This window comes from Venturia canescens, chromosome 6 (genome assembly GCF_019457755.1).
Source record: "Venturia canescens isolate UGA chromosome 6, ASM1945775v1, whole genome shotgun sequence".
In the NCBI taxonomy this organism is placed as follows: Eukaryota; Metazoa; Arthropoda; class Insecta; order Hymenoptera; family Ichneumonidae; genus Venturia; species Venturia canescens.
Window position 1 is genome coordinate 3,356,951 of NC_057426.1, and position 19,971 is coordinate 3,376,921.

General features: G+C 38.2%; 1 protein-coding gene and 1 long non-coding RNA gene across 4 annotated transcripts in view; one reads left to right on the forward strand and one right to left on the reverse strand.

The window, feature by feature from the left end:
- The window catches only part of LOC122412435 (Na channel protein 60E), a 72,531-nt gene extending 57,685 nt beyond the window's left edge, over positions 1–14,846 (forward strand). The window contains exons 9-21 of one of the 3 annotated variants that reach the window (XM_043421928.1): positions 2–459; positions 887–2,336; positions 2,460–2,775; positions 4,654–4,770; positions 5,122–5,280; positions 5,419–5,715; positions 5,823–5,977; positions 6,768–7,254; positions 7,521–7,840; positions 8,107–8,466; positions 9,480–9,854; positions 10,574–10,595; positions 12,098–12,201. In XM_043421928.1, coding sequence (XP_043277863.1) covers positions 2–459; positions 887–2,336; positions 2,460–2,775; positions 4,654–4,770; positions 5,122–5,280; positions 5,419–5,715; positions 5,823–5,977; positions 6,768–7,254; positions 7,521–7,840; positions 8,107–8,466; positions 9,480–9,854; positions 10,574–10,586 — 4,507 coding nt within the window. In that variant the 3' untranslated portion in view covers positions 10,587–10,595; positions 12,098–12,201. Of the gene's footprint in view, position 1; positions 460–886; positions 2,337–2,459; positions 2,776–4,653; positions 4,771–5,121; positions 5,281–5,418; positions 5,716–5,822; positions 5,978–6,767; positions 7,255–7,520; positions 7,841–8,106; positions 8,467–9,479; positions 9,855–10,573; positions 10,596–12,097 lie in introns of all 3 variants that reach the window. The other 2 variants (XM_043421927.1, XM_043421929.1) reach the window with 2 other exon arrangements.
- LOC122412448 (uncharacterized) lies at positions 455–12,302 on the reverse strand. The gene is made up of 6 exons (XR_006261345.1): positions 12,144–12,302; positions 7,513–7,822; positions 6,950–7,270; positions 6,670–6,858; positions 1,604–1,783; positions 455–692 (listed from the first exon to the last, which is right to left on the reverse strand). It is a non-coding gene; the product is annotated as an uncharacterized lncRNA (long non-coding RNA).
- Positions 14,847–19,971: the final 5,125 nt, after the last annotated feature.

Sequence of the window (19,971 nt, forward strand, 5' to 3'; positions counted from 1 at the left end):
GATCCGTAACTCCAAGCCCAAGCCCAAGCCCGCGTCACTCGAGCGTTCGCCCTTCCCATCTTCCACTTCAGGCAGTAACCCCGAAGCCGCCGGACGTAAATACGGTTCACAGGTTAGCGCCGCATCGCGGGATGCTCCATTCGAGACAGGCGAGCAACAACAGCAACCAGCAATCGTCCCTCGACGATTCCGGAGTCGTTGACGACCACGAGGGCGATGACGTCACGTCGGCCGAGGAACACGATCGACGCGAGCACCGCGAGCACAGAATCGAGAGACAAGAACGTACGTACGAGCAGAGAAAAATCGAACCGAGAATCGACAGACCACCTGCTCCCGTAACCGTTTCCGTCAGAACGGGCAATCGTGAAATTAGAGTACTCAAGTGCAATGGTGTCAAAACCAAAAAGCAGTTGTACACACTGCCTCCCGAGTACTTATCGCATATCGTCGTTCTAGGTGAGCCTCCATTAATTCTTATTTATTTTAACCACTCAAAATCATTGTTTTTACCGCCTGAGCCCTAGTGTGTCATTGCAAAAATATTTTTAATCGCCTCGATGGCAAGCAGGCCTTGCGTGGACAACCAGGATCCTGATTTTTCTACCATACAAATACGAATTCCCTTGCCATCTACGACGACGCTCCAAACAGTTGTTTTGATCATTCCTCGATTCCAATAGTTTCTGATTCTGTGAAAAAAAAAAGAAAAACGATAAAACGATTTATATACTTGATTCAAATAGACAAATTTGCAAAACTCTAACCAAAGCACGAAAAATGCGATCCCTTGAGCACGCCTTTGCGCTCGCATGCTCGCAACTGTAGCGAATGATGCCGATATACAATTGAAAGGATTAACAAATGAATTGTTTATTGTTGACAGACGATCTTCCGGACCGTAATTGCGACAAATGTATACAATGTTGCGTCGACTACGAAGGATGGTTACGTTTTCAGAATTGTCTGTACAAAGTAGTTCGAGATCCGTTATTCGAATTGACAATAACGTTGTGCATTGTACTTAACACGGGTTTTTTGGCGTTGGAGCATCACGGTATGAGTGAATCGGTAAGACAAGCGTTAAACATCGGTAACAAAGTGTTCACAAGTATATTCACGTTCGAGTGTTTTCTCAAGCTGTTGGCACTTAGCAAGGACTTCTTTAACAACGGTTGGAACAACTTTGATTTAATAATAGTATCGGCTTCGTTGATTGACTTGACATTTGAGCTAGTAGACGGTTTATCGGTTATTCGAGGACTGAGATTGCTCAGGGTACTGAAACTCGCACAATCTTGGACGACGATGAAAGTACTGCTGAGTATAATAATATCGACGATCGGTGCGCTCGGTAATCTAACGTTCGTACTCGTTATCGTGATTTACATATTCGCGGTGATCGGTATGCAATTGTTCAGCAAAGATTATACGCCGGACAAATTCTTTCCGGACCCGGTGCCACGTTGGAACTTCAACGATTTCTTTCACTCGTTCATGATGATATTTCGTATACTTTGCGGCGAGTGGATCGAGCCGTTGTGGGACTGCATGAGAGCGGAAAAGGACGAGGGACCGGAAACGTGCTTCGCGATATTCTTACCGGCTCTGGTGATGGGCAATTTCATGGTCCTCAATCTCTTCTTGGCCTTGTTGCTCAACAGCTTCAATTCGGAAGAATTGAAACAGAAGAAGGAGGAGGTCGGCGAGGACTCGAAGCTCGCCCGATCCTTCGATCGCATCAGATCAATCGTCCGAAAGAAAAAGTACCGGAAGGAGAACTCTGAAAACGAAAAAAATATGAGACTCGAGCAAATAGTGAGGGAAGTAATGGACAAGTCGGACAAGGAAAAATACGCGATACAAGAGACTGTGCTGAGCCTTCCAAAAGACAATATTTACAATAGATCGTATCAGGAGAGTTTGAACCAACCGGTATTCACGTACGAGCCGATCTACCGGCAAGCAACAGTCACCACTTACAGCGCCAGCAGCCAGGAAACTATTAAACCGAGAGACAGTAAAAAACTCGACGAGAGATGCGACAGCAACGATACAAATCAGGAAGAAAACATCGAGATGGAGGTCCTCAAAGAGCCGAAAAAGCCTGACGAAGAAGTCGCCATGCTGCCTGAAAAAGACAAACCAAAGAGGGACGAAAAAATCGAGAAACGCCCTTGGCACGCCCTCGTTAGTTACGTCGACGAATTGACCGTTGGTGGTCGTCGCGATAGCAAAGGCCGATACATCGATGGCATGGGCTCGTTTCCCGGCTTCGGTAGAAACAGACCGCCGAAAGTGCCACAGGACTGCTTTCCTCAGCATTGCTATCAAAAGTAAGACTTCCTTTATCAACAATTGCTGATCGCAGGCCGATCAGCAAAAGCTCTCATCGTACCCGGTAAAAGGTTTTTCGTAATTGACAAATAAATTTAAATAATTGTAAATTGTAATCGTAGGTGCAGCTGCATAAATCGTTGCGTTGCTACGGACATTGGGAGAAAGTGGACAGCGGTGAGAACGGCTGTACTTTCGGTGGTCGACACCCCAGCCTTCGAGTGGATGATATTGGTTTTGATTTTTGCATCTTCCATAACACTATGCTTCGAGGACATATATCTCGATGATAATCCGTTTCTCAAAAAGATACTCTACTGGACCAATCTAGCATTCTGCGCGCTATTTAGTATCGAGATGCTTCTGAAGTGGCTAGCGCTAGGATTCTGTAAATACTTCACCAGTTTCTGGACAATCCTGGATTTTATAATCGTTTTCGTAAGTAAAGAAAAACGACGTTAATATCATTGGCACATGTTATCGAAAGGCAAAAAAAAGAGCAGAGTCGCTACGAAAAAACGCGGTTGAACAATCGCAATTGCTGCGTCGCATGAAATATTATAATTTTTTCATTGTTAGCTATATGACCTTTGTCGCTTCGATAATTGGCCGGAGAACGATTTTTTATAATACAGAAAAAATACCAACGGAGCTTACGTCGACGTTGGTAATTTTTTTGAATGGGTGTGTGTATGCGAGCGAGCGTGTTCGTGTGGGTGGTTTGTTCTCGATGTGTTTTTATGCGATATGCCTCGCTGGACTCAGGTACGTTGGACGAGCACACTACAATATCCATTTTTATTTCATTTCGCATTTTTTAAACGACTCTTTTGACATCGAAAGTACCATATAGACCAGTTTTATGTTTAATTTATTTCAAATGCATCGCTATTCGCAGCGAAAACAACGAGCTTTGCAACTCGAATTTCTGCTTCGTATTGAATCTACGCTTTTTTCAATTTTTTCCATTCATAGCACATGGTTTTCCCTCTTTTTTTCGATACTTTGGTAAAACTGCCACGGAACGATACACACTAAAGTGCAGCATGAACATTGACTTTTTTCTCATAGAAATAATCAAAATCAAAACAACAAAAAAAAGCTATAAATCACCAGATAAAAATCTGTAGGATTTCATTCATTGCTTTACTTCACTAAACAGCCTGCCAGACTTTTACGGCCTATCCAACACTGGAACTGATCATTTGTTCGTTATTCCCGAACCACTTGATATGCGCCTGACGTTTCGCTATTGTAATTCATCTGCACAAGGGCACGAGGCTGGTGACTGGAAGCAATACCAAAATCGAATCGTGCTCTTGCATTCAAAACTACTAATTATTTGCACAATTACTATTTCGAAAGATATTTCAAAACTACAGAAAATTCTGATGAAAACGAAGCTCAAGCTAAAATTAACTGAATAAATCAGAAATCCAAACTCAGGCGAATAATCTACTTTCATTAAGAATTTTATCGTCGTTCAAGTGTATCTTGACGTTCAACGACTTTCGAAACATCGATTATTTTATACGTATTTTGCTATAATTAGTCCAGTACCTCAGTTTTTATTCACGACAAAAATATATTAGCGGCAATGAATGAGCGTACGAAATTAGTTTCGAATTCACGAAAGTCGATGGTTAGTCCGATCGATGAGGAACAGAAATAAGTTTTTCTGCATTTATAAACATTTTTTTAAATCTCATCTAATATCAATTTTGAGAGTATTGACATTTTCAAGGGAGAATTACACTCTGTTGCCACCCACTTTATTCCACGATGGCTTCAGTTCGCCGGGAGTTCACGAGAGGAACTTGAAAAAATCAAATGAAAACTCTGCCATTCTTTCAGACTACGAAAATTCACGTGCTTTGATAAAATTCAGATTATTCAAATTGAACAATCAAAATTGTTGAGTTTACAATCGTAAAGTTGCCCAATTCTGACTAAACGAGTTATTCGAGTAAGCCCCCAAGTGTAATTCGCCCTCGAAAAACAGCTGAAATTATCTCAAGCATTATGAAATTTTTGAATATTTACTCAAATAGTTTTTTCCACTTCGATCAGAGCTTTTTGCACACGAGCATATAAATTGTCTCCCTGTTTTCTCTCGTTTCATTCGCTTAATAATATTTTGAGTGCGTATGTATGATCCTTGCTGGCTCTTTTGAACCTTCGTCGAAAAAAATGAATATAAAAAAATATCGAGAAAAATATGAGAACGAGAGTAAGGCATGATAATAGGTTTACACAAGCCTCGCTTAAAACTGGAGGGCTTTAGGGTTGAATGACCTTTAATCGATTGTTCAACAGGTATCCATGTTTAGTCTTTTGATAGAGGAAAATGAAAATCTCAAAGTGTTGCGGTCGCTGAGGACCTTGAGAGCACTCAGACCACTCAGGGCAATCTCAAGATGGCAAGGCATGAGGGTACGTTTTCTAAACATCGTTTCCCTTTTGGTCAACTTGAAAAATTAAAAAAAAAAAGAGCATTATTTAAATAAAAAGCAAAAACATGTTAAAGCTTCGTGAAAACTCTTAATAAACTATGCCTTAATTTTTCTCAGTTCGCGTATACAAATGAATGATGGTAAATTCATTTAATTAAATACCCTTTAACTCTGTTCCCTCAACAAGCAACCAACGATACGTTGTTTCTCTCACACAATAAGGAAAAAAACCTATGAAATGAATAATTATCATGACAGGATTGAATAACAATTGCCAAACTATAACTTTCGTCTCGTTCACGAAGAACTAAAAAATTTTTTCTCGGCGTAGATTGTAGTGAACGCGTTGATGTACGCAATACCTAGTATTTTCAACGTGCTCCTCGTCTGTCTCGTGTTCTGGCTGATATTCTCCATTATGGGAGTACAATTTTTCGGGGGAAAATTTTTCAAATGTACCGACGAAATTGGCGAGCTCATCGATATTTCGGTAAGTCTGCTGACCTTCGTTGTTCCTTTTTCTTTTTTTGTATCTTTGAATTCGGAGTAAAATATGAAAGTGAAAATTAAAATAAACGAAGGTCAACGACCATAGAAATATCGTATAACCTGAATGACCTTGATGCAGATAGTGAACACGAAGGACGATTGCTTGAGCCAAAATTACACGTGGGAGAACAGCAAGATTACATTCGATCATGTGGGCATAGCATACTTGGCACTCTTCCAAGTAGCAACCTTCGAGGGTTGGATGGAAGTGATGGAAGATGCGGTTGACGCTCGAGGGGTTGATTTGCAACCGCAGCGAGAAGCCAATCTCTACGCCTATCTTTACTTCGTCATATTCATTGTTTGCGGATCTTTCTTCACCCTTAATCTCTTCATCGGAGTCATCATCGACAACTTTAATATGCTGAAGAAAAAGGTAAAAGGACAAGCGTTTTTTTGCCCGCCCTTGACATTCGAATGATCGGTTTTAAGATGAGCTTGAAAACCGTCTACAGCATTGACACTTGGTTTCTCTCGTTACAGTATGAAGGTGGAGTGCTAGAAATGTTTCTGACCGAGAGTCAGAAGCACTACTACACTGCCATGAAAAAGCTCGGTCGTAAGAAGCCCCAGAAAGTTATAAAACGTCCGATCAATCAATTTCTCGCCATGTTCTACGATCTGTCCAATTCAAGAAGGTATGAAGCAAACAAAATTCAAAGAAAAAGAAAAACACCGTCTCACTCGTCGATCGACCAATTTGTCTCGTCGTCGTACACGCCTCTCAACACACTATTGCCTTGCACTCTACTTTGACATCAACGATCTCTACCTCTCGTTGGATTTTTCATGCTTTCATTGTGCTTCCGCTCATTCTTAATTTTCACGAATTTTTTTCTTTCGTTTATTGCTTAAATGCCTTCTCGATCACAGTTATCCCAACTACGTTCGCTTATACAACGTATCCGTTAGTATAACTGAGATCACGGTGGCAAATCCAACGGCAGGATAGCATCGTACAGCTTCGTTCACAGCAACAACGTTACAATTTTCGTTTAATTTGTTAATATTTCTCATTCCAATAAATTTCAAATTCGACAAGAATATTAAATTGCTTTGAACTTTCGTTCCATCGACACGGTTTTGTCAAAGTTTGAAAAATATTTTCAAGTCTTTTCCACTGATCGAAAAAAGACTGTCTGCTATTCGTCTTACAAAGAAAATTTTGTGTCCCTTTTTTACTTTTTTATAAAATAACGAAAATTCTTGCAGACGTGCATTATTTCGGGAACAAAGTAGTGACAAAGGACAAACGATCCCAAGAGACTACTGAAAAAAAATTATTTTCTACGACACAAAATAGTTGGATCATAAAAGTTGATGCTTTTACCATTGACATGTCAGATTTTTCTTAAATTCTCGCTTTTGTGTTGATAGAATAAAGTCGGTAGAGAGAATTCGGTCCGATTAATCGGTGAATAATTTCAGATTCGAGATAGCAATCTTCGTGTTGATATTTCTCAATATGCTGACAATGGGTATAGAGCACTACAACCAGCCGCATCCAATATTCTTCGTGCTGGAAGTGTCGAACGCATTTTTTACGACGGTTTTCGGACTTGAGGCTATTGTGAAAATAATCGGTCTGAGATATCATTATTTCACGGTACCGTGGAACCTCTTCGATTTCGTCCTAGTGTTAGCTTCGATTCTCGGTATCCTCATGGAGGACATTATGATTGATTTTCCCGTGTCCCCGACGCTCCTGCGTGTCGTGAGAGTGTTCAGAATCGGTAGGATCTTGAGGCTCATTAAAGCTGCCAAAGGCATACGGAAACTCCTCTTCGCCCTGGTCGTCAGTTTACCAGCGTTGTTCAACATCGGTGCACTCCTCGCTCTCATTACTTTCATCTATGCGATCATCGGTATGTCCGTTTTTGGACATGTCAGAAAACAAGGGGCCCTCGACGATATGGTGAGTCTGAATATTCCTGAAAATCACAAAATTTTTTATATGATAAAAGAGTGTTTTTCTCAAGATTCTTGCGAGAAGGTTTTTAAATACTCGCAAATCGATTTTCGTTTAAAACTAAAATCTCGAGAAAGTTTCACTTTCAGGGGGCTGCCTCCACTCAGTTTAGTGAAAACGTCAGTTTTACCTAAGCCCTCGAATGAAAAAAAAAAAAAAAAATGTTGCCACGAGAGTAAAAACGGCTTTTGACGAACCGATTACCTGCGCAGGTGAACTTTGAGACGTTTGGGCGCAGCATGCAGTTGTTGTTTCGACTGATGACTTCAGCCGGATGGAACGACGTTCTCGAATCATTGATGGTACAATGGCCGGACTGTGATCCAACACCAACGAGCCGGAAGATAAACGGCGACTGTGGTTATCCGCTTCTTGCGATAACCTACTTCACCTCGTTCATCATCATCAGCTACATGATTGTCATCAACATGTACATCGCCATTATTCTCGAGAACTTCAATCAGGCCCACCAGGAAGAGGAGATCGGCATAGTCGAGGACGACCTTGAAATGTTCTACATTCGATGGTCAAAGTGAGTGATGAAAGAAATTTGTTAGTGCGACATTACTGCGATTTAATAAGTTGCAGTAATCGGCGAGTTTCGAACGCCAATAATGAAAATCTCTTTTGTGTTTTCTTTTCGAAAGCTTTATTTAATTTTATGGAATATTCAGAGATTGATCGAGGGTCTAATCTGTTTCCAGGTCTCTTTGGTGATCATATTTTCACAAGCGTGTCCTTGTCCTTGAGCAAAACATCAAAATCAAGATAAAAACGAACTTATTGTTTTCCCTTTAGATACGATCCTCACGCGACACAATTCATTCGATTCGGCCAACTGAGCGACTTCATCGCGAGCCTAGACCCGCCGTTAGGAATATCAAAGCCCAATGTTGTCGCATTGGTCAGCTTTAATCTTCCTATCGCAAAGGGAAACAAGATTCACTGTCTGGACATTCTTCACGCACTCGTCAAGCACGTCCTCGGACACGTCGAAGAATCAGAGGATTTCAGAAAATTGCAGGAACAAATGGACGTCAAATTCAAGAAACAATTCCCAACGAGAAAGGAATTGGAGATCGTGTCTTCCACGAGAATTTGGAAGAGGCAGGACAAGGCAGCAAGACTGATACAGCGCACGTTCCGCGACTACGTTGCGTGAGTCTCTCTTATTTTCTTCCCTATATTTCGATTATCTCGTAGAATTTTATAACCAACCCACCAAACACCGAATGAGAATTTTTCCGATTTTTCATCACAAAACCTTTATTTTTAACGTCACAATTTCTTGAAACATTCTTGAAGCCCCTTTCGATTTACAAAGTAGAATAAAAAATTAACATTCTTTACAAAATATCTAAATTCGAAGTTAAATGGAGTTCGATCAAAACTACTGAGTCAAACATTTTTTAAGAGTTTCATTCTTCAACGAATTCCTCATGGATCATTAACCATCGAATCACGTCCAATGAGTTTTTCTCTTCCGATAATTCTCCAGCCCTTCGTTGAATAAAAAAATCTCCGGATGCATTTCAATTCAGTATTCCGTCCTCGGAGCTTAATAAATTATAAATTGAGTTTTTCAGTACTGAATATTCCATGTCCGTGTTTGGAGGGTTACAATCATAACATCGGGGGCTCTGTTTCTCTGGTACTATATTTGTCTTCCGAAGTTTATCGTTGAACAACAGACTATACCACTATACTTATACTTGCAGTAATTCTCTGCTATTTATACTCGCATATTTATTCATATAAACAAACGAATGTTATTTATATAAATAAATATGCAAACTCTATAAAACTTGCTGACTATTAGTGCACGAATCTTTGACTGTAAATAGTTGGTATTCTCTTTGGGGCATGATGACGTATACATATAAACCCGTTGAAATCTTGCGTATAGTACACTTATCTGCTGTTACCGATATCTCGATTCTCATTATCATGAACATTACAATTATTGCTATTATTATCCATTTGATATCATATACAAATCCCGAGGATCGAAAGAGTTGAAAAAAAAGGCGAAAAATGATGAAGGACTGTTGATGTGAAAAGAATCAATACAGAGAAAAAGAGAGCGAGAGGGGGAGAGAAGAAGAAGAAAAGGAAGAGCAATTGCGAGCTGCCCGTGTTTTTTTTCTTCTTTCCAAATGTTCGACAAACAGAATGAAAAGGGAGCGCGAGAGAATCGCCCATGAGGTCGACTCGCAGACGCAAACATCGAGCCCCGGTGGTATCGGGAGCGAAGGTAGAGCCGGGGGTGGGTGGGGAGGAAAGCTTTCGGCCCTTCTGCACGTTCACAGAGGTAGTCGGGCCAGTAGCCGCAAGTCCTCAAGGGCCAGCGACGCCAGCGATCTCAGCGAGTTAGGCGCTGCCTCGGCTTGGCTTTTTCCAAATCTTCCTCTGTTGCTGCTCTCCGGCGCCACGGGAACCCACGAGGACCTGCAACCTCCCGCCCTCACCGTCTCCCGTCCCTCGCCAACCGCGGAACAACCCTCGGCCGCCTCGAGCTCCGGCTCCGACTCGCACGCAACCATCAGGTGAGTTATCGTGAGAGACCACGCACCAACCGAGATAACCAAACCACAGCTACTTCTAAAATTATATTCAAAATATATATTCCATGGAATAAACACCTTCGGACACACGTATACATACACACATGGAAATATGATAAATAATCGCTGCGTGCGCCCACCATCACGCGTCGTACGGAACGAATTTTACATGTAGCCATACACAGAAAACTTCCTTTTTCTTTTTAATATGATTTTATACACCAGAAGGCATGGAACGAGTGCGATCAAACTGAGGGTGATTAATCGTTCAATTTCGAAGGGAAAAGTCCTTGGCAATTTTTCTCCTCGACGTATCGTTCGTGAGATATCGCGAGCGTGATCGAAGGGAGCCAATGCTAAATGCGGCTGTGGAAAAGTCGGCGGAGGGAGCGCAATGCGAGGACACTCTTCCGTTATCGATTCCTATTTCACGAACGCTCGATCGGACAAAACGCCAAAGAACTTTTAACAATTCAATGATCCATCAGCTCCTTTGATATTAAATTGGGCTTGTGGAAAATGCTCTTCAAGAAATACTGTGCAGATGCTTTCGGAATTTGAATATTTGCCAAGTTCGTTTTTTTTTTTTTGTTTTCAACGATTATAATGATCGCATCGAAAACCTTGCGCAGCTGTCCAATTCTTCTGTCGATTTACGTGTAATATGTTTTCATTTGTTTGTTTCGTTTTTATAATTACAGCCGAAGGCAATGAAACGAATAGGTAAAGGAATCAATTAAACATGCAATTTAATATTAACGATACACGGTGGTTGGGTTACGACGTAATGAAAGATTTAAAAAAAAGAGTTTCGGCAAATTAGAGAGAATGAAACCGCCGATTATATTCGAACTAGAACAGAGATTGCCATTTAGAGCTGTCATAGATTTAAATAAATATATAAATATGTTCATAGTCGCAGTGTAGATCGTACGGTCAACCGTTACATCGACTTCGCCCTCATCCCATTTATACATACCGTCGAATCGTCGTTTTATCATAACAGCCATTTAACTCCTTGCACAATTCGTTTAAATACAGTATGTCCACGGAAATTTTGAACTGAAAGTTAGTGTCCCACGTAGGTGTGCACAGATTCGAATAGTTTTATCCAATTGACATGGAAATAATACGCTTAATTGGATATTAGCAGCATTGGAATGCTGCCAGTTTTGTTTATTGCGTTTATTCGTATCTTCGATCTCGAATTTTTGTAGCCAGCAAACACGTGATTCGAATGAAACATTAGGTGTGTGTTTACATATCGCAGATGAACGGATATAAAATGACAAATATCAAACGTTCTCGAAAGTTTCCTAGCACCATCCTGATTTCGGCACAAGCTCGATTATCAAACCAGAATTTTGCCCAACTCTCAGTTCTTATGCCAACGATAATCGAGTCTACACGATGATGGATTAATCCATGTTGTTCGATACATTTTTATACATACGATATATTGGTAGATGCTGCTGTCACGACTCATACATAAACTCTCTCATAGTTTCAATAGACTTCTCGCTTTTATCATACTTTCTATTTATGCTCAGCTGTTTTGCAATTTTCTCAATAAAACACATGCATACAGAACAAAAATCAGATAACAATACACATCGAAACACGATGCTCTTATTGCAACTCGGATTATGTGTACACCTAATACTTTCCTATACTCGGAAAATCATGCTCAAGATTTTTCAGTTCGTCGGATCGTGGAACCGCAAGACAAAAAAGTATTATCAATTTTTTTTCTCCGATGCACTCTAAATTATCAATTAAATAGTGCTTCATCAAGTAAATAGTATTTCGTTCGGACGAACCGTGGATGGAAAGTGCGGCGGGGTGTGTGAACACACAATCCACACTTTCGCTTCACGGTACCCGGACCGGGATGTTTCTGTTTAACGAATATCTCGAAAAAGGCAACAGAAAATTTGGAATTCAACGATCTGGCATTCTATTCTGCAAATGATGGGCTTATTTTTTTCATAATATTGCATAAAATACGTGTCATGATCTCTGTATCTTGAAAATTATATTTGACACACAACACGACTGCAATTGATGCTACTATTATTCTTAGCTAGCGGATTGTTAACTCGTAGATGATACAATATATAATTTGAATTAAGTGAAAATGAAAATAGAAATATGTGACGAAAATTAGATGTTCGTGCAATGATTCGGACAATCTGAGAGGAACGTTCAAACGTCGATGTTCACAGGTCGTCAGGACCGACGTTGGGAAGACAAGATGCTGTTGAAACTTACCCGGACGAGGATGTGTTGAGTCCGCCAATTTCAAAAAGAGGCTCACTGAGACCGAGTGGAACGGCACTATCGTTAAACATCCTCCAGAGAGACATTAAAGAGGCGTTTAACCGACGATGCGGTAGTTTACGAAAGAAACCCAATCCGGAGCCTGTACCACTGCCTATTGCGGATGGCAGCGACGTCAGTATACTTGTTACGGAGCCAAGCCCCGATAGTACAACTGCTCCACCCGCTAGACCACCGTTGCTAAGACAACAGTCCGAGGCGACGGTGGTGCATGTCCTGGTTCACAGGGAAAGCGAGGAATATCAGGAAACACCGGACGATAGCTGATCTTAGGTTATAGATGATTCCAACCCGGAGAGCCTTCCGAAGTGAACACCCAGGAATAATAGTGAGATATATGTTAACGATTAATATACATATATAAATATATGAAGAAGTAAATATTTATAGCTTAAAAGACAGGAAAATCATAACCAATGAAGAAACAAAGAAATTGCTCCCTCATATGTACCATGTAACTTACGGAATTTGTGTGGGTCCACAGAATTTTTTTTACGTTCCACCTCGACTTGCGGCTCTTCAGGGTCGAAATAAGTAGCTTGTGTTTCCTCCATATCTGTAAATATCTGTAATCAAAAACCAGAGCTCGAATTGAGCACCAATGACTCAATATTTCGCCAACTGTCGATCGATTTCAAATGATCGTGAGAAATAACTTCGTCATTTCGAAACTGCAAAATTGTTTATTTCGGTAATTCTTCGACTTAAGGCAACGGATATTCTATTCTGTAGTTGCAAGAAAATTAAACGAATTTGGCCTGCCCCATGATTATATGCACCGCATTACCGTAATGTTGATATTCAATGAAACTCGTGCTCGGTTTAATGTTATTAACCTACAAATCGAGCGCGTCTCGGCAGGAAAAAGGCGCGGTTTTTACGTCGCACGAGACTCATCTTTTCCGCCTTTCTCAAATTTCGTCAATTGTCGTTAAGAAAAAAAAGAAAAATACACATCGAAGTGACAGTTAAATAAAAAAATTCGTGAGAAATGATCGAGAAAATGAGAGTTACAATATTGGTCATTGGTGCTCTCGCATGTGCGCTCATTAAATTTTCGGTTGACGTCCGGTGTTCTTTCCGATACGTTGCTACCACTTACCGAAATAGGCATACCGCGGAACCATGCAAATAAAAAAATCTGTAAAACAAAAAAAAAGAAAAACGAAGGCGAGATAGGCGAGTTCGTTGTTGGCGACAGAGTCTTGTTTCGTATATTTCTTCCAATCCTATCGTATACACACATAGAGTCGAGAAGGCGGACGGAAAAATAACCGATTCTTTGGCACCTAGAGCCTTAAAACGTCGATCGTAGAACGAAGAAAGAAAGCAACTGCCTCACGTCGTTAGATTATCGAGTAAACGCGAAATAAAGTAGGTGAGGAGAAACAACAAAAGTTTAATCCAAGTCTGCTGAGTGTTAAAGAACGGAGAACAAACGAGATTTAATTTTTATCGATGAAAACAGAAGAAAACACTGTACACGCATTAACGAAAAATAAAGTGAACAAAGGAAGACGGAGCCGCAGACACAGTTAAGTAGGTGTAGATAAGAGATAAATTATTTACGATTAGAATGAAGGACTGTTGAAAACGCGAGATTCTCATTGGCCTCTCACTTATCGTTGATCATAACGAACTCTCGATTGAACAATGCGAAACAACGAAAAAGGCGCGATCTAATTTAGTAATGACTAAAAAACAAGAGAAGCTGAGAAGCATTATTTAAAAAACCTTCAATCGTCGAATATTGTCAGTTTAAATGAAAAAACAACGATTCGTGTGAGGCCACTGATCTCGTGAACCTGGTATTATAAGATATAAGTCAATTAAAGATAATTTTAAAGACAAAACAAAAACAGAATGAACAAACAGGAATCGCGACGAGCGAGAAAGCGTGATCGTGTTAAAATCACGGACAGAGAAGATGCCCTTGAAAATAATGATGTTGTATACTCGAGTCGCTTCCCGACGATGTCTCGACTTAAGGAATATCGTACACATTTTTTTCTCTTTTTTTACATGAATATTAGTATGTGAGGATAATTAAGAGAATGAAAAATAATACTGAGTGCGAAATCGAGGAAAATAAGGGAGAGGGAGAGACAGAAATGAAACAAGAAAACTGTACAATCATTTGGCGAGTGACGTTGCAACGTCGTTATATAGACGACTTAGATTTTAAATTAAATTATAACCACTGTGAAAGCTCCAAACGATCGTTAAGGAAGTTCAAGCGATATATATATAGGATATCATACGAAAAATACATTAGATTTTATTATTCCAAGTTAACGAATTGAAAATTTGTCTGAATCTTGTCGAACAGCGCTTAAATACGTGTGAAAAATTTGGAGAGGTTTCACCGCCTGGTAATCGAGATACTCATCATTGAAAAATTACAGGTTAAACATGGGCTCTTATGGAAGCTTTCAAAAAATTGCGAACTTCAACAACAAATATCGCAATTTCGAGACGGTGAATCATTTACATATTCCGCCAGAAGTTTAATACTGTCTTAAGCTTTCTGTTTAAAAATTTTGATTGTGCAAAGTTGGAAAATAATTTTTCCATAAGACACGCTTGAAATTCCTTAACGTCGTCGATCCTCGCGCCCCCCCCCCCCCCCCCCCCCAATATGTATATATCAAAATATATACGCTCACTAAATTATGTCATGTACCACGTGATTAAAACTTATCATTATATGTCATGTAAACAAATGATATAAATCGATAATCAATTACACGTTAAATGATTCGAAAAAAAAATGCGATTGTTAAAACGTTCTGCGAACGCCTTTACTGATATATGTTATTCACACTGCAAATTTAATATTTTGCTATGGTTCAAGATACTGAAACTTTGAAACGTCATAATACAGAGTACTAAAAAGTTTCTTTTCATTCACAAAATTGGAAAGTCGAACTTGAATTATGAATTTCGATGAGAAAGCTTGGAAAGAAGCTCAATAAATTTTCAGTATCAATAAATTTAACCGGCAGCTCAGCTTTTCCCATCCAAAAATCAGTAATGAAGGAGAGGGTAAAAACGTAACTTGTTATAATTGGATTTTAATGAAGAAAATTAATGGGATACGGTAAAACCTCTATTTTTTACGACCCATAGGGAGAGGACTGGTAAAAAATGGAGGTTCAGGTGGGAGGTGTGGCAGGGGGAAGTCGTAGAGAGCTTTGGCGCGTTTCGAAGACAAACAACGCCCGGTACATTGAGAGGGCGCAAAGAATCGAGGGAGTGGTAAGAAATAGAGGTTTTACTGTCTAATTCGTTATACACCGATGAATGATTCGTCTCTCGCTGCACGATCAATATCACAAAAGTCTAAATCCGCACGTCACAACCGACTCAACGTCATTACATTTATTTTCGAGTCAAAATAACAGTTTAAATAATTCACATTTAACGCGTTATCATAACAAAAACACTAATATTAATATTAATAATAATAATTGTAAAATTCTTAATGAAACGCTAGCGAGATCCCCCCCCCCCCCCCCTTAGTAAGAGAAACGTCATTGACAATATAAACCGCTCGAATAACGTCGATTAGTTATTTAATGTTAAGACCGATTTTGTCTCGTTCGGCCTCGGGGAGTGTTTGCGAACTCGAAGATCTGTTTGAAGTTCAATCGAATGGGGAGGAAGAAGCAGGCGGTTCAGAGAAAAAGGTGAACAAAATAAAAAAACCTCCGGACCTTGCGAGTATAAAAAACAAAAATCTACAATCAATGGCCTATGTAACGATAGAGAGAAATTGGCGTTAATTAATGTCTTCAATAACAATTAAATTCGATGCTAAGTAGAAAAAGACACGATGTTTTATCCATTTGTTGTTTTATTTGTGAACATTTTTCATTAAATTCGTGACAATCGCTGATCAAAGTTCTTGCAATATCATAATATTGTTGTTAATAAAAGATCATTTTAATAGAAAATTAACGAGAGGATTGAGCGAGGGCTAAAAACATAAGTTAATATATAGCCGCGATGAATGAAAAAATCCTCTCCACCGCGTTAAACTCCAACTTGGTGATAATATTGAAAATAATAATAATAATTATTATTATTATGATAAAACTAACGATGTATAATATTTGAATTGAATAATAAGCTTAGAGTTAACTAATAGTAAGTGAAAAGTTTGAAACCTATACAACAGGAAAATAGAATGCACGGAAAGCCATAAAATGATAATTGTGCAATGAAGTCGATCTGAAAATTGCAAAGCGACGTCTAAAATTTTCGTTGGTTTCTTTTTTTTTTTCTTCTTCTTTTTCTCCTTTTAGTCTGTGAAAATTTGGTCGTTTAGCGTGTTCGAAAGCGGACAACAAAAATGAAGTATTCGAGCTCTTGTCATCGATCGGTAATCGAGCTTATACTATAGTCAATTTGATCTCTTTCCAAGATGATAAAATAATGCAAACACCCATTGTAAATAATAAAGCAATTCCATTCGATGGCGCAATTGTTGAGCGCAGTTATGAATATATTGTCACAGAGCTAACTTTCATCGATTGAAAATAATACTGCACCACTGGCCAAAAGTTTCAAGAGTTTTTCACAATTTTGCTTCGATATAGTTGAGGTCAACTTTGGATAAGTGTATCAAGCCACCCATCTGCCTTGCAAACTTTCCTACATTCTTGATGCTAAAACACCTGATCGTTCGTACTCGCTCGACCTCTGAATTTATTCGATTTTTACCTCCATCCAAATTGATTTACGTCGTTCATAATAATAATAATAATAATAATAATCCTTCCCTCACTCGTTGCAGTCCCATCGAGAATAGCAATGATTAACGAAAAATCTCATAACGTATGTAAAACACATGGTGATTATAATGGAAATCTAAAAACGTCTTAAAAATGCTGTCCAACTTTTCTATCAGGCAATTCTTCGATCCGCCCTTTTATTCGCGCGAAAATACAAATACGAATCTAGTGTATAGATGAAAAAATGAGAATAATTAATTAAAAAAACGATAATCGGTGGCAAGAGTTCGAATGAAAAACTTTACAACTCCGGTCGACGTAAGAATTTTCAAAAAGTTTCATTTACAATTGATATTCAAATAAATATTTTATCCACGGGGCGGATAAAAGAAGATGAAATTTACCCGAATACTCATCAATCGGTGCATTTACATAATAACAAACGAGAGAACCGCTCACGAAAAATAAACATTTCGTTTAACCAATAAAAGTTTCCACTTTTTGCTGCGTGCAGACATCGAAATTGGAAAATAGAAGAAAAAAATATGCGAAGAATCGATCATCGACGTGATTCCGTAATAGTATTAAAAACACAACAAAAAATTCAACAAATCTAGTGACACGCGTATAAACTCGAAATACTGCGTCGCGAGTTGCTTGCTTGTATAATGCTGCTAAGGTTAACAATAATGGTTATAATAGGTACGTGATTAATAATAAAATGAATAAACACATGTACCATTAATAACGCTACCAAAAATTAAATGATAAAATTACACGTACGACATCAATAATCGCGTTTTCAAAGGCTTGAAAATAAACAAAAGAGCAACAAAAATACGTACATGATATTTGAACATAACGAACGATTGAAATCTAGATAATGTTTTATGCAGTATGATGAATAAGGGAATGAATTTGATACGCGCGACAAGCAGGAGATAAAAACTTGATAAATGTTAACGAGAAAGTGCGACGAGTGCGAGATTCGATTTAGTGAGAAATCGCGAACACATGATCTGTTATAGTTACGCAATAAGGGGGACGCCATTCGAAGAAGATGAAACAGTCGGAAGTGACGCCACTTTTCTAACCTCGTTCGTAAATTTCTTTTTCATTTACTTTTTTTTCTCTTAATGTGCATAAATATGAATATAGATAAAAGAAAAAACAAAATAATTTCATTTAAAGTGATACAGTTAATATGTATGACTGTAAAAAAGATATTTCGATGACTTGACGACAGTCCCAAAACTTACTGAATCTTAAGCAAAGAGTCATCGAGGCGTCTTTTTGCACCGTAGATATATTTCAATTGAATTATTGTTGGCTTGTGATATTGAACCGAGAGAAGAAAACAAAAGAAAATAAACAAAATAATAATAATAATAGAGAAATACTGGAAAAGACAAAAACATGAGCGTGTACACACGAGACACGTAAAATCGTTCATACACGCGGAGGCGAAGACACTGGGCTGCTCCGTCGCCTCGTAAAATAATAAAATAAGCATGTATATAAATATGATTTTCGAAAATAGATAAAAAAAAATCTAGTTATATATGAATATGCATATGATTACGCATAAATATAGCACATTTGGATTAAGTTCCGTATGTACAACTCGATGAGGATTTAAAAAGAGTGAAAAAATGTTCAAGTTATTAGGACGAAAATGAAGCTTCGAAAATCAAACATTTTCGAATCACAATGAATAGCTTTCAAAAAGCTCGCCCGCCCGCAATTCGTTTCCACACATGTGAGAATGCATACAAAAAAAAATCTAAGAAAGCATAAAGAAAAAAAGTAAGTCGTCAAGTGTACGTGCGAATGAAATCGAAAAAGCAATTGTTGTTAAAAGAATAAACAAAAAATAACGTTAAATTGGGGTTGGGTCGAGAAAAGTTCGGTTATTGAAAAGTGTGGATGAAATTTTTGGGATTTCTCATTGAATATATCAACAGTTTTACCACTCGAAGGGAATGTCTATGCGGATTAATTGCTTGATCGAATAATTATTTCAATATTCATTGAATATTGTATCGTTATCATTGTTGAACATTAATTAACGGATGAGCTGCGATATTAATATTACATATGAATACATATATTGCCCTCATTTCTTATTACACACATCTGTATACATGGCTTGTACAATTGTTGCTAAGCATTGCGCTCATTATGATTTATTATTCTGCATAATTCCACCTTATACATACTGAAACAAATTAAAAAAAAAAAAAAAAAACAAAACAAAACAAAAAAATAAGACTTTCTTGTTTTCCTTGAACATACCGATGCAGGCTCATACGGTATTCCATATACAGGAGGCAAAGAAAAAAACTCGACAAAAGAAACTTCGTATTTGAATTAGCTTATGACAAAATGAGATCAAGTTTCAAAGAAAAGTGAAAAAATTATCCATCACGAAAGAAATCCTTATACTTGTGTTAAACACTAACGTTAACGCAATCGAATCAGCAATACATACATATACGCGTATATATGAATATTATGACACACTTTTATTCATATATATTTATATGTGTATATTATTACATTATATTATATGCGGAGTAGTTATTTAGTCAGATATTTTATTATATGATAGGAAATAATTCAATAATTGAACGACGATCGACACGTGAATCGCGGTGTTTCAAATAAATGAAGAAGAAAAAGAAGAGGAAGATGAAAAACAAAACTAAAGTTTAAAAAATGAGATATTATATCACGAGGGGACGATTATCGATTAGATTTTATGACCTAGACCGTTTATGTTCGTTTTATCTGACCTAATTATCATGATTTTTATGATTATTGTCATTATTATTATTACGATTATATTGTATAATTAAATATTGAAGAAAATAACTATTACATAATTATTCTTAAATAATAAATAACGAAGTTTATTGCTAATGAGCTTTGTTGTGTTTTATTTCGAAAATATGGATTTCAACGAGGCCCCTGAATTGTCGTGGTATTGGAGCAGGATAGAACCTGAGGTTTGTCAGCTTATG